We start from the raw sequence: 15,333 nt of genomic DNA on the forward strand, positions 1-15,333 counted from the left end.
CATTGCGGCGTTTGATCGTAGCAAGGCTCAGAGGGGAGGGGGCTCTAGGAGGGGGGGTAATGTTAGGCGTCGGGTTCCTGCCACTGCACAGCAGGAATCCAGAGCCTTGCACCCAGCGGTCTCCCATTCTTCTTCGGCCGCAGTGGAGCCTGCTCAGCCGATTCGTCAGTCCCGGCGCTCTGCCCAGGCCAACTCCGTGGGTTTGCTTGCTGCTGCTGCCACCTCTGGCACAGCTATGACAATGCATACTGCAAGATTCTCCAGGGACTAAGTACTCATGTCGGGCCACTGAGCATGCCCGTGGAGTGATCTCCCATTGGAGATCGAGGGTCAAGTGCTCAGGTCCTGCTCATGTTTGGATTGGCCCATCCGAGAAGCCAGGAAGGTCCCGGACGCCCGTGGCTATAAAAAGTTTGCATGGCCGCTCGACCATGCGCTAGTATAGACTGTATTTACAGACTATGTGGAGTGAGTGATGTATGCACGTATGGATGTCTCAGGTGAATGACTCATTAAGAAACCCCTACCCTTGGTACGCATGTGTTGTGCAGCCTAGCCTACTAGCGCCCAGGCTTAGGCGTAGGTAGGTCTGAGGTTGAGTCAGGCATCTGGCCTCACCAGGGACTCGGCACACCTCAGTGCACGTGCTCCATAGCCAGCGTCTATAGCGGTGCTAGCGGTGCTTGCGGCAGCGACGCCGCGCGTTCAGTGGGCCTAGAAGGACTCTAACCCCATGTCCTTGGGGTAGAGTTCTGTGGCCGTACACTGTGCGCTCTTTTGGCCGAGCTCTGTGAATTAACCGGCTCTGGCATCTACTTTCAGCAGTGGTGCGGCTCTGTGCAATAACAGAGTTTGCCCCATTCACATTGGGTGACGTAACCCACGTGTGACTGGTTTCACACCGCTTAATTCTTCCGCCATTATAATAATAATAATAATCTTTATTTATATAGCGCCAACATGTTCCGCAGCGCTTTACAGTTTAACAGTTTCAAAACACAAGTCATAAGTAACAACGTAGACGACCCTGCTCGTGAGAGCTTACAATCTACAATAAGGTAAGGGAGATACAAAGTACAGGTGTGTATTTACAATGGTGTATTTACAATGAAGGTCCAGCCATCTTGCGGGAGTGAAGGATGGATGGAGATAGTGAATGGGCTACACACGCACACTTACACAGAGAATGACTTTGATTAGTGAATGTGATAGGCCGCTCTGAACAGGTGTGTTTTGAGGGAGCGCCTAAAACTATGCAAATTGTGGATAGTCCTGATTTCTTGGGGTAGAGCATTCCAGAGGATAGGAGCAGCACGGGAGAAGTCTTGGAGTCGGGAGTGGGAGGTACGGATTAGTGCAGAGGTTAGTCGAAAGTCTTTTGCAGAGCGCAGCGACCGGCTAGGCCGATAGACCGAAATGAGAGAAGAGATGTAAGGGGGTGCCGCACTGTGGAGAGCTTTGTGGGTGAGAACAAGTACTTTGAATTGGATCCTATAATGAATGGGCAGCCAATGTAAGGACTGGCGAAGAGCGGACGCGTCCGAGTACCGATTAGCCAGATGGACGATCCTGGCCGCTGCATTAAGTATGGACTGGAGAGGGGATAGTCGAGTGACGGGGAGGCCAATTAATAGAGCGTTGCAGTAATCCAGGCGAGAGTGGATCAATGCAACAGTGAGGGTTACTTAGCAGCAGTGTACCACCTCTGCACGGTGGGCCCCGGGCTGCGAGCGCACCTACTATTATTTTATAATTTGATGCATTCCACCAACCCTAACAATATCACAGCTTGTAAATGCTTTTTGTTTCGAGCCAAGAGTCTTTCAATTCTTGTTTGATGGATTTTCATCCATTCTTTCTTGGAAAATTCTTCCAGTTCCAGTTTGCACAAATTTAGAGGAGGCTGGGTTTTTATAAAGCTGATAAATTTGCATCACCTGGTCTTTCCTATCGATGATTGTGAACAAGCCATAACCCTAACAGGCTAACCTGAAACCATGGTCAAAGATATCTGAGCACACAAATCTCCAAGGGTGCATAAACTTTTGCATCGGCCCCTTTTCCTTTTTGTAATTTTAAAAATTTAAAAGCTGAAAATCTATACTTTTTTGCCTAAAATACAAAGGAAATGTGTCATCTTTAACTTTAGCCCTTTTATAGATCATTTAATCTTCAACTTGCTTAACTGTTCACAATAACAGTAATTTTGATCAGGGGTGCCAAAGCTTTTACATGCCACTGTAATTCTGAAAGCTGGTGTGAATACTGCCTGGATGGCTTTCCCGCCTTCATTATAACCTGGCAATTTTTCAAAGCATTTGATAAAGTATCTCATACAATCCTTATTGAAAACATGACCAAGTATGGGATTGACAAGGCTACGGTTAGGTGGATTCATAACTGGCTCATCGATTGCACTCAAAGAGAGGTGATAAATGGTTGCACATGCATTTGGAAGAGTGTTTCAAGTGAGGTTCCACAAGGCTCTGCCCTGACCCCAGTGTTGTTCATCATTTCTATAAGTGATCTAGATAGAGGAACTGAAGGTAAACTGATCAAATTTACAGAAGATGCAAAGCTAGGAGGGATAGCTAACACTAGAGAAGACAGAGCAAGGATTGAGAAGGATCTTGATAAGCTTGAACAATGGGCAGTGACTAATATAATGGCATTTAACAGGGAGAAATGCAAGATTCTACATCTGAGCAAGAAAAACTAAAATTACACCTACAGAATGGGAGGAATAGAACTAAGCAACAGCACGTGTGAAAAAGACTTGGGTACACTAATAGATCACAGACCTCACATGAGTCAACAGTGTGATGCAGCAGAAACAAAGGGAAACGCAATTCTGGGATGTATAAGAGAAGCATAGAGTCTAGATTATGAGAAGTCATAATCCCCCTCTACTCCTCCTTGGTAAGGCCTCATCCGGATACTGTGTACAGTTCTCGGCATCATATTGTAAAAAAAGACATTGAAAAACAGGAGCAAGTCCAGAGAACAGGATGGTGAGCGGACTGCAAAGTATGTCCTACAAGGAATGGTTATAGCTGTCTACAAATATCTGAAGGGATCATCTTTATTCTCATTTGCATGTGGAAACACGAGAAGCAATGAAATGAAACTGAATAGGAGAAGATACACATTAGATATTAGAAAAAAAAATTTTTGACAGTGAGGGTGATCAATGAGTGCAACAGGCTGCCACGAGAGGTGGTGAGTTCTCCCTCAATGGAAGTTTTCAGAGGCTGGACAGACATCTGTCTGAGATGGTTTAGTGAATCCTGCATTGAGGAGGGGGTTGGACACAAGGACCCTAGAGGTCCCTTCCAACTCTAACATTCTAGGATTCTATGATTTTTAATACAATTATGTGCATTCTCCCACTCTCTTGCTGTTGTCACTGATGATGTTTTCCAGTTGTAGTTGGCAAGAAGACATCTTGCAATTAAATCTCAACTTGATGCAGAGGAGAAAGTATTTCTCTGTGCTGCTTTTTTCGCTCAGGCTCATAAGCTATAAAACTTCATGGTAATGCTTCAGTTAAGGCCTCTTTCACACTTCCGTTTTTTACAATTAGTCAGAATCCGCCAGGTTTTGAAAAAAACGGATCCGCAATTTTTTTTTGCGGATCCGTTTTTTTCCCTATTGACTTTCATTATTGGCGGATCTTGACGGATTGCCGTCCGTTGCATCCGTTTTTGTGCGGATCCGCCATAATGTTGCTGTCCGTGAACATCCTCAAAGACTTCCAAACGGAGCTTGCAACGTTTTTTTGGCCGGCGGATCCTCCAGACACTGATTTAACCCGAAATTCTGTCTGGGTGCTGGACAAAAAAAAAAAATATTCTCTCTCTCCTCTCTCTCTCTCATCTACGCGTCCAATGCATTGTACGGGTGACATTTATCTTGCAGAGACTCACGTCTCCGCAAGATAAGTAGACATGCTGCAGTCTGGAAAGACGCGTCGCAGGTCCGTCTCCACAGGGAAGCCGCGGGTGCCGGAGCTCACATAGTGGACCTGGGATTTCATGAAATTCCATCCACTCTGCTGTAACACCTGTCGGCTGCGGATGTATTCAGCGTCCAACCCGCAGCGTTTACTGACCGTGGGAACATACCCTTATAGAAAGAGATGGGGGAGTAGAACTAATGTTAAGCCTTTTTGGTATTAGAATCGGGAAGTTGTCCATTTAGTAGATTGTGGAGGAGATGAATAGTCTCCTGGTGTTGGAGCCAGATTTGTGTCAATAGCACCCTGCATCATTGCTGGTGCCACATAAAAAGTGTCCCATTGTTGTGGCTCTGAGCATGCACATTTGTTGCTTCACATTCTTTAGTAATGCCCCCCATTGGGCACATAAACTGAAGAAATAATCAGGGGATCACCATGGTGTCACATGGCGAAGCAAATGGGACGAACAACACTTTTCGGTGTGGAATCCTGCATTAATAATAATCTTTATTTTTATATAGCGCTAACATATTCCGCAGCGCTTTACAGCTTGCACACATTAGCATCGCTGTCCCCTGATAGGACTCATAATCTATATTCCCTATTAGTATGTCTTTTAAAATGTGTGAGGAAACCCACTCAAACACAGGGAGAACATACAAACTCCTGGCAGATGTTGTCCTTGGTGGGATTCGAACCCAGGACCCCAGCGCTGCAGTGCTATCCACTGAGCCACCGTGCCGCCCTACCTGCATTACAAAAGTATAGAAAAAAGCCATTTATGGTAAGAGCATAAGACCTGTCCAATGATTAAAAAAAAATCACTTGACTATTTAATTGACACTTTGGAAAAATTGCTTATTGTCCTGCTCATATGTCACATACAGATGGGGTTCCATATTGGCCAGTAGATCTCTGGCCTAACCAATATACTGTAACTACCAACAGACCGATGGTGGTAATTATTTTGTGCTGGCCACATAAATGGCCAGGAATTGGTAAACACATTTGCACATACATATCTACCTGTCCCTTTCTCACTTTTGATTTAGACATCGGTGATCAGAGTATGGGATACAGGAAAGATGTATATCTTTGTACCGTGTTAGCCAGTAGATAGAAGAATATTGAGAATTGAGAGTCCTCAGTAGTTGATACCTTTTAATGGCTAACTGAAAAGATGGTAACACATTGCAGCTTTCGAGACTCCTCAGGTCTCTTCATCAGGCATTGACTAATACAAAATCTGTAGAATCACATATTTATACACAACACAGCACAGAAATAATGCAATATATAAGACAAGTGATGTGAAGCGGAACTATCATTGAGGGAGAGGGATAAACATAAATATTGGAGCAGTCCATAGATAAGGAGCCTGAAAGTTTTATTGCCCTCTGATTGCCGGTCTGGTTCTGTGATGACCCCAGAAGGTGTAAAGAGAAAATTCCTTAATTGATGTAAAAACACATAAATCCATGCGACACATTCATTCCTGCACTGAATGTGTCGAAAGTTTTCATAAATTTGTACTCCAAGACTCTTCTCTCTCTCTGAGACTTGAACCTACCTTTTAATACAAGTAAATTAATGTCCATCATGCTATGACCAGGGATGTGTTTTTACATCAATTAACGAATTTGCACTTCAGACCTTCTTGGGTCATCACAACACAGAACCAGACCGGCAATCAGAGGGCAATAAAACTTTCACACTCCTTATCTATAAACTGCTCCAATATTTATTCTTATCCCTCTCCCATATTGACAATTCTGCTTCGCGTCACTTGTCTCATCTCTTGCATTTTTTCTGTGCTCTGTTGTGTATAAATATGTGATTCTTCAGATGTTGTATTAGTTAATGCCTGCTGAAGAGACCTGAGTAGTCTCGAAAGCTGCAATGTGTCACCATCTTTTCAGTTAGCTATTAAAAGGGATCAACCACTGAGGACTCTCAATCCTGAATATTCTTCAGAGTACGGGAGGATCTCAGGAAAATCAATAGAAGATGGATTGTCAATTTTTAAACTCCTTTGCTGCAGGAACAAGTCCTCCACCCTCCATTACCAATGTTGGGGAAATACGTAGATGTTATTCAGGAGGACAGTGAGAAGACATTTGTGTTATGGTGAGTAAGTAGCTCCATAAAATGTTTCTTGAAAGCTATGTAGTTAGGAAAGGTGATGAAGGCAGTTGCAGATGTGTTACTTAAGATTACTAACAGCGACGTTGTCCTGCTTCTGCTTTACTGTGCACACACTTCTCTGAACAATAAAGGGAGGCACCAATTGTCAATGTCAATCACTTATCTGGAGCCAGTGCATACACACTAAGGGCAGTACCAGTGGATCCAGCAAAATACTGACAAAATGTCATCCCCTAGAAAGTAGAGGGAGAGCAGGAAAGCCCACCGGTGGCAGGGGATCGTCATCTACCTTCTGTTTTTCTTGTTAACTGCTGTAAATCCTGATATTATGGAATTATATATCTATTTTGTCCTTATGACAGATTTTCTCAAGAGTTAAGACCACTTGAGAAGAATGATTAGGATTTATTGGCCATCTGTTACCATTGTATTCTGCATTGGATCATCCCTCTGGTTTATGCCTGACTCGGTCCTTGCTAGTTAGTGTCATCATTACAATGGAAATGTTCGAAAATGCCCAGGTATCCAATCCTCGGCTGAAATGCGTCCAACACTGCTTTCTGTTTCCTGGTCTTCTTCTTGTCCTACCAAAAATGGTGAGAAATACCCACCTCATCCACTGATTGGCTGAAAGGGCATTTCCTGCCATGTCCAGTGTGACACAGAAAACACCAGTGGGTACCGACCAGAATGGGACCTGCGGGCAATGGCCCAGGATTAGTACAGGGTGGGGCATTTGTATGGATACACCTGGGTGGGTTATTTATATGGATACACCAAAATAAAATGGGAATGGTTGGTGATATCAACTTCTGTTTGAGGCACATTAGTATATTGGAGGGGGAAAACTTTTCAACATGGGTGGTGACCATGGTGGCCATTTTGAAGTCGGCCATTTTGAATTCCAACATTATATATGGCCCAGCCAGGTGTATCCATATAAATGGCCCACCCTGTATAATTTCTTTCAGTGTTTGGAGCTCCTCCAGGCCTCTTGACGGATACATTTTATTGGTCAGACAACTTGTTTATCAGTTATCAGTTTTTATTATCTGCAGTAAGTAGAAGTTAGTAGGGGTCAAAAACTGGATGTTATGGTTCAAAATGGAATTATTCTTTACACTAATACACATTTCACACAAAGCTGCAATGAGAGACATTTTGTGTGGCAGGTGTGATAAATTAATCAGATGTGATAGAGTCCCTGTAGACATGAAGCACGCGGTGCGTGTCTGAGCCTCGATAATCAGTACTGAATCTCTGCACAGAACGATTCTCTGGGGTCATTGGGATGATGAATATAAAGAGCTCGGGATTGTCATCTCTGGGCTGGAGGCGTATGCTATAATAGATATTGATCTTTTCATATATCACAGCTTATTTATACTAATGTTATCTGCTTATAGACATTTAAAGAAGAATTTGTGAAATTTGGCTTGAACATTGGACCCTACAGTGAACGTGATGAGAACCACCATATTTTGTGTTCATATTCCCCAGTTCAGGGGATAAGTTGTAAATGCAGGAGATCGGAGCATGAGTATTAAAAAAAGACATGAATAATGCACATAATAATAAAGGTAAGGGTAGAAATGTAGAGTTTTATTGTATCTGATCTGAAATGTCCCAACTTGTGCAGTTATGGATGGACCAGAAATAGCATTAACACCCAAGCCTTAGGCCCTTAAGTGTCCCAATGTCACCTTTATCAGATATAAAATATTGTTATATATGACACCTGGACGTTTGAAGCTTCTGTCGCTGATGTTGCATTGAACCTCAGGAGCTTCAAGTAAATGTTAAGTCTGTCTGAGGCCATCAGTTCAAAAGAACCTGAGCTGTGCTTACACCCAGAAACCTACTGTAGCTGCAATAGCCATTCTATCTGGCAGATCCTAGAGGAAACCTGGTTTTCATCCATACAGTAAACTGGACTTGCAATGGGGCTCCAAAGGTTGCGTTCATGGAGTAGCTGCTGGCCAGAAGATGGAGTCAGAGGCTCGGCTAGTCAAACTAGCCTGGTTGGTAACAGGAGGGGCATAATATAGTAAGAGTGGTAAGAGAAGAACAGTTAAATGCAACATCAGTCAATCTAAGGTCAGATTATGGAGGGATTCCAGAGACAGACGTAATCAGGGTCACTAGCCGGGTCCAGAAAGGATGACTACAACCAATGAATTGCACCAGACTGCAGGTATATCATGGGTGGGGAATTGCCCCATTGGCCACAGCATGGAGCTGATTACACCAGCTGAAAAACTGCATGCTGTCTGGCTGGATGGCATCATATGTCCCACCAGTATCCCTGACTAAATAGTGCCTGTTACATCCAGTAATATTGGCAATGATGTCCCCTCCATCAACAGTGCCACCCACAAAGTGAATATGTCGGCGGCTATCAGCAGAAGCAGACATCGCTGGAGCAGGTAGGGATGTAACAGTCACGACTTTAGGACATCCAAGTCCTTAAACCCTCTTAGAATAGTTGACATAAAACTCAAGAAATGAATACACATGAGATAGTATAACACAAAGCTTACTATGGAACCAAATTATGGACGGACCAAAAAATACGAAGTGTCCAGTATTCATACCCAACAAAGGAAACATGTTTTTGCACCCACATGTACAATGTAGAACATCTAAATGTGACATCATCAGTAACATTTGACAGGGTACTGGTGGAATTACACTACAAAAAAGTGTAGCTGCAAGTAACCTGCTTCAAAGAAAGCTTACGCTGAGGATGTCTTCCATAGGAATTCATGGGTTTTATTTTAGTAGTGCCCCTTTATTTTTTCAGAAAATTAGTCCACCAAAGAATCCCCTCGTGGGCCTCCCTAACTATAGAAATATTTAACCTGTGACACCGACGATGGCACTTTGCTCTTTACAGATTGTTTCAGAACTACAGTAGAACTTCTCGAAAAACCAGTGCATGGTGAAGATTGCCATTTCATCATATACTTCCCATATTGGTCATCTTCTTTGAGAGGATCCCCACTCAAGAGAACCGTTGTTTAATTAAACTTTGGTGGTCATCTCAAAGAGGCATCAAAAAGTCAAAATTCAAGGAGTTTGAAATAAAACAATATTAGGGGTCATCAGCCTAAAAGATTCTCATAGATCCTTGTCTGAGAATTAACCCAAGAGAAGTTCTGTGATCGTGATTCTAAACAAAGACTTTTTAGACATGAGGATTTTTTTTACAATTTATAGGCTTTGTTTTATTTCTGGCCTTTAGTTATATTTTGTATATCTTTTTGTTTATGTCACCACAGACATCTCCAATAACACACAAGTGGCCGTGTTTATATTTTCTGGACTGACTGATCACAAGATTCTACAACACTTCCTCTTCGCATTATTTATTGGAATCTATCTTGTCACCATAATTGCGAACCTTGGCCTGGTGGCTATTGTTCATAGATCCTCTAATCTCCAGAAGCCAATGTATTACTTCCTGACTTATCTCTCTCTGGTGGACATCTTCTATTCATCTACCATAACACCTAAGATGCTTTCGGACCTTATGTCCTTGAAGAAGACCATCTCCTTTGCAGGTTGTGCTCTCCAGTTCTTCTTCTATGCTGCTCTGGCCTCCATAGATTCTCTTCTTCTCTCAACAATGTCCTATGACCGCTATGTTGCCATCTGCCATCCTCTTCATTATGTTTCCATAATGACTAAGAAGAAATGCTTAAGCCTTGTTCTTCTTTCCTTCTCCATTGGCTTCTTACAGTCTTCTGTACAGACAGGCTGTGCTTTCACTCTTCGATTCTGTGGGTCCAACCTCATCGATCACTTCTACTGTGATGCTCCTCTTGTCCTCAGACTGTCCTGTTCAGATACCTCAACATGTGAGATGGTCACTATCTACATTGTCAGTGCTATGGGCATGGGTCCACTGGTGACTATTCTATTGTCATACCTCCTAATTACCTTCTCAATTTCATGCATGCAATCAGCAGAGAGCAGGAAAAAAGCCTTCAGCACCTGCTCATCACATCTAATCTGCATCTCTATTTTCTACGGAACCATATTTTTCACCTACCTGCATCCTCCTTCCCATGTTTTTTCCATTCAAGACAAGGTGGCTTCTGTCTTTTACACAACAGTGACACCAATGCTGAACCCCATTATATATAGTCTGAGAAACCAGGATGTGAAAAGGTCCATCGTAGCATCAGTTCAAAAGCAGTTAATACTCTGTACACGTCATTAACTTCTGTCCTACTGGCCTTGGTGTAAACCATAAAAATGCAATAAAAGCAATAAAAATATGTTATCTTCATATCCTACTTGAAAATAGTCGAGGATAGTTTCACACTAAGACCTGGTTAATTTGACGTCAGGTCTAGGAGCCCACTCCAAAATTTAGGATCCTACTATTGACGGTATGATATTAGAAAGGTGACAGAACATTCCTTGTGGTGGCCTTGTGAGGTAGCACTGCACAACAAATTTCAGGGATGTTCTTGTCCCCTGAGAAAATTTGATTGTATTTTATAGATTTTGATATGCTGAACATGAACATGTGCTTTAAAAGTCTGTATCATGTAAGGTTTTTAACCCCTTATGACCGGAGCTTTTTTTGATTTTTCGTTTTTCGCTCCCCTTCTTTACAGAGCCATAACTTTGTTATTTTTCCGTCAATATGGCCGTGTGAGGGCTTATTTTTGGCGGGACGAGTTGTACTTTTGAACGACACCATTGGTTTCACCATGTCGTGTACTCTAAAATGGTAAAATATTTCCAAGTACGGTAAAATTGCAAAAAAAGTGCACTAAATGCTAAAACTGACCTGCCTTTATGATGCTCCAGGTCATTAAGAGTTCATAGACACCAAACATGTCTAAGATCTATTTTATCTAAGTGGTTAAAACAAATTCCAAAGTTTGCTGAAAAAAAAAATTGCGCAATTTTCCGAGACTGTAGCGCCTCCATTTTCCGTGATCTCGGGTTGGGTGCAGGCTTATTTTTTGCATGCCGAGCTGACATTTTTAATGATACCACTTTTGTCCAGATACGTTCTTTTGATCGCCCATTACTGCATTTTCGCGACGACCAAAAAACGTAATTCTGGCGTTTTGATTTTTTTATTGCTACGCCGTTTAGCGACCATGTTAATTCTTTTTTTTAGTGATAGATCTGGCGATTCTGAACGCAGCGATGCCAAATATGTGTAGGATTGATTTTTTTTTATTGTTTTATTTTGATTGGGGCGAAAGAGGGGTGATTTGAACTTTTATGTTTTCTTTATTTTTTTATATTTTTAAATTTTTTTTTTAACTTTTGGCATGCTTCAATGCTCAGATCACCTCTATGCAGCAGAATTACAGGTTTGCTATGATAGCCAACCACAGGGTGGTACTCATAGCAATCTGCCATCAACAACCATAGAGGTCTCGAGGAGACCTCTGGTTGTTATGGCAATGCAGCGATGACCCTCGCTTCCGGACCAGCATCCGGAAGTGCATTTAAATGTCCGCCTATTGCGGGTACATTTCAGCTGCTAAAAACAGCTGACATGTCACGGCTTTGAGGTGGGCATGTTGTCCACGAGTTGCTCAAAGTTCATCCCCTGCTGTTGCCAGGGAAGTTAAAGGTCACATCTTTAAAGCTCTCCACCGCTTGTTCAGCACCTTGCAAAAGACCAGCAAAGCTACTGTCATTCTTTATATCTCTGATCTGTGGGCCAACAGAAATACTTTCTTTAATCTTTGCATCACTTATTCTTGGAAATTTCTGGATCAAGTAACAAAAGGCTTCCGATTCTTTGTTCATTGCTTTAGCAAAATTCTTTTTTAGCCCAAGTTTAATATGCAAAGGAGAGAGAAATATCTTTGCTGAATCAACAAGAGGATTATGTTTAACATTCTTCTGTCCAGCAACCAGGTTTTCGCGGAGTGGCCAGTCCTTCCTGAAATAGTGCATTTCTCATGCACGACTGTCCCACTCACAAATAAAACAACAATACTTGGTATATCCAAGCTGCAGTCCAAGAAGAAGTGCAACAACTTTTAGCTCACCCCATATGTTCCAGTTATAATTTCTATAATTAATGTGGGTCAACAATAACTCCATATTCTCATACGTTTCTTTCATGTGTATGGCATGTCCAATAGGTATAGAAGGATAGATATTTCCGTTATGCAGTAAAACAGCCTTCAGACTTAAAACTGACGAGTCAATGAACAGTCGCCATTCCTTCTGGTCATGTTCACATCCAAGAGCACCAAACAACCCCAAGACATTGTTGCAAAGGATAAACTGTCAACATGGTTGAAAAATTGATTAAGGTCTTCTTGATGACTGCGAAAAACAGAAACTCTTGTTCCTGGTAATGAGATTCCGTTCTTATAGCCTTGATCCCAATAGTTCTGCCTGCCTCTATGACAATTTCAAATCTCTGACCAAGTCACTCAGATCAGCTTGACTGAACCGATGTGAATTATATGTAGAAGGCTCAAAGTCTGGATCTGCAGCAGTTTCATTTACCACTGACATTGTTAGTTCGTCTTCATTGTCCTCCATTGTCCATACTTTGGACGGCTTTGGAACACGAAGACTGAAGGAAGATTAGGATATTCTATTGATTTCTTATTTTTTGGTGAATATCTGATTCCTGTTAAATTTGTAAGTCAAAAGTAGCAATCTTTTACATGATCTCTCTTCTCTCTCCATATCATTGGTACAGCAAACGGCATTGAAGGTCGTGATCCATTCAGCCATGCTCCAAGTATGTCAGTATTGTCTTTTGATTCCTCCCCTGCTCAGGAGATGTGGTATGCTCCGTACACGGTCAGCCAAATGATTCACTGCGCCTGCGCATAATTCGCATAATAAGTGCATGCATATGTGTAGATCAGCAATTTATGTTATTTCAGTGTTATTTCAGTGGAACATTCAGAATATACTGTTTCAGATAAAGTTCAAATATGAGTTTGTAGAATTATAACAGAATATTGTAATGTTTTGTATCATTTCTCAAAAATCTTACGTGATAGGAAAAGTCTGAAGTCATTTCTGAAATCAGCATGAAAAAATCTATCAGGAACACTCAAAATTGTCCGAGGGACAAAACCTTGGTAATACAGAGTAGTGTATAAAAGTCATGAATGACATAAAGAAATGAACACAAATGAAATCTGAAGAACTTAACTCAAAACCACAAAAGTTACCTGGTAATAATACTTACATTGAGGAACTGTGATAAGACTAAATGTTTATGAACAAGAAGATCAGCAAGATGCTGAGCCACAAATTAAATATCAACTTACATGGAGTTAAAAAAAAAATGCTCAAAGGCATTAGAAACTTGTCAGGGGTGGAGATGGAGAGCATGTGTAGGAGTACTGCCCAATCTCCAAGTTGGGGGTGTGAAGGAGAGAATGGCTAATGAAATCAATTATTAACCGTACATAAGCTAGTTCAAATGTGGTGTGGCAAGATGGCGTCTATATCCTGGAACTACACCCTGGAATCCTTGGAATGTGAGGTGGATACTCTGATGACCATATATGGAATAGACCTAGCAAGGACCTAACACAGACTGACACAATGGCTGAAGCTGTGCAACATCCTCTTCCTGTCTGCCACATGATCTTTTGTTTATACTAATAAAGTTCAGTTCTGTGCCAGCTTTTGCCAAGAGAGGTGCGCACATCTGACCCTGCATCCAATGTTTTTCTTCTATGCGTGCACTTGGCTCATATTTATTAGGTCAGGGGCAGGCAATCACTAAGATCTCACCTTAAGAGATCATCCCAACAGGGGGACATTCAAATCATGTGCCAAAGAATTTAAAATACATTATCACATCATTAGTATGAAGTGACCAAATGGGTTTTGTACAATGGCAATGTAATGTCATGTGTGACTGGATACAACGCCTCCAGCAGGGCAAATTTCTATAACACCCGTGAACCTGGATACACCACCTCCAGCAGGGCGAATTTAAACAGAGTTAAGGGAAACACCGAGGAAACCATTACAATGGAGGGCCTTGCAATAGGGAATGGGGATGTGGAGACCTTCTGCACTCCCCTAAGTCAGTGTCCCTACACTCCTGACAATCCCTAGGCAGGTTCCGCACCTGTCGACGAGCTGGATACCTCAAATCCCTAGCTCGCCCTGCACCTATCCCTTTCTAGTGAATTGGACGGTGCAGAAACTCATCCCACCACTACACTAATACACACACAAGGAAAGTCACAAACAGGGAAAAACACCACTTAGCTTTGCTCTGTTGCTATTGCTCAGAGCAACAGAGTTCAACACCAAAGTTCAGCTTCACCCCTGAAGCTCGACACCTGAATTCAGCTTCCGTCTGAAGTTATTACACCAGAGCTCCCCTGAGCTGCTAGGAACTTTTCTCTGTAGTTCCTTCCTTCACCAGACTTGGTTGGAAATTAGCAATAAACACCAACCCTGAGTGAGACCACCTGCAACTCCTTTATAGGTAGGAGCCATGGAATCACACCTGCTTCATAATCACGTGCAATAACACTAGCGGCCACCGGGGGCAACTAAACTAAAGTAACCAGAGTGCAATGACCCTAACGGCCACTGGGGGCAAAACTAGAACTAAAACAACCACAGTGTACTGACACTAATGGCCACCGGGGGCAAAACTAACTTTAAGCAAACAGCTTAAAGGAAAAAATCTGTCATGATCCAACCTGGATCATGACAGGCTACAGTCTATGGATTAATCTTTGGGATTTATCAGTTCGATGAAAGGACTAGGAGGTTCAGTGCACTTCTGTCATTTGATGTAGTGGACAGAATACACTAGAGCTTCTTAAATGTGGTTAAGTTAAAGAGTTTTTCCAGACTTAAGATATTGATGATATATCCCCAAAATAGATCATCAATATCAGATTGGCGAGAGTCCAACACCCAACCTATTGTCCGCTCCAGCTGTGGCCGGATGTAAGCAGTGAATGGAGCCTTGATGCAGTATCAAAGAATGGCCACTATGCCAGGAACAGAGTAATGCTATATGGCACTGTTCACTATTTACATCAATTGCCGCCAACCTGGTAACAGCAGCTCTGTGGAGGATGCAGCCCATATCGTAATCTGTGAAGGCATAATGGACAGAAGAAATGTCACTGTCCATGGTTCAGTTAGAGACATATTCTCTGCATGGGAGACTCCAAACATTGAAGAGTATCACTTATCCATTAATCCATAGGATAGCTGACAGATTTTTCATAAGAATC

The 15,333-nt window shown here is 42.3% G+C and overlaps 1 protein-coding gene across 1 annotated transcript; it reads left to right on the forward strand.

The window, feature by feature from the left end:
• The first annotated feature begins 7,315 nt into the window (after positions 1 to 7,315).
• LOC141050168 (olfactory receptor 5B12-like) lies at positions 7,316 to 10,328 on the forward strand. The gene is made up of 2 exons (XM_073547002.1): positions 7,316 to 7,331; positions 9,385 to 10,328. Exons 1-2 carry the CDS (start codon positions 7,316 to 7,318, stop codon positions 10,326 to 10,328), a joined length of 960 nt encoding a protein of 319 aa, XP_073403103.1.
• The last annotated feature ends 5,005 nt before the right edge of the window (positions 10,329 to 15,333 follow it).

This window comes from Dendrobates tinctorius, unplaced genomic scaffold (genome assembly GCF_039654945.1).
Source record: "Dendrobates tinctorius isolate UK_male_01 unplaced genomic scaffold, ASM3965494v1 ptg000151l, whole genome shotgun sequence".
Lineage (NCBI taxonomy): Eukaryota > Metazoa > Chordata > Amphibia > Anura > Dendrobatidae > Dendrobates > Dendrobates tinctorius.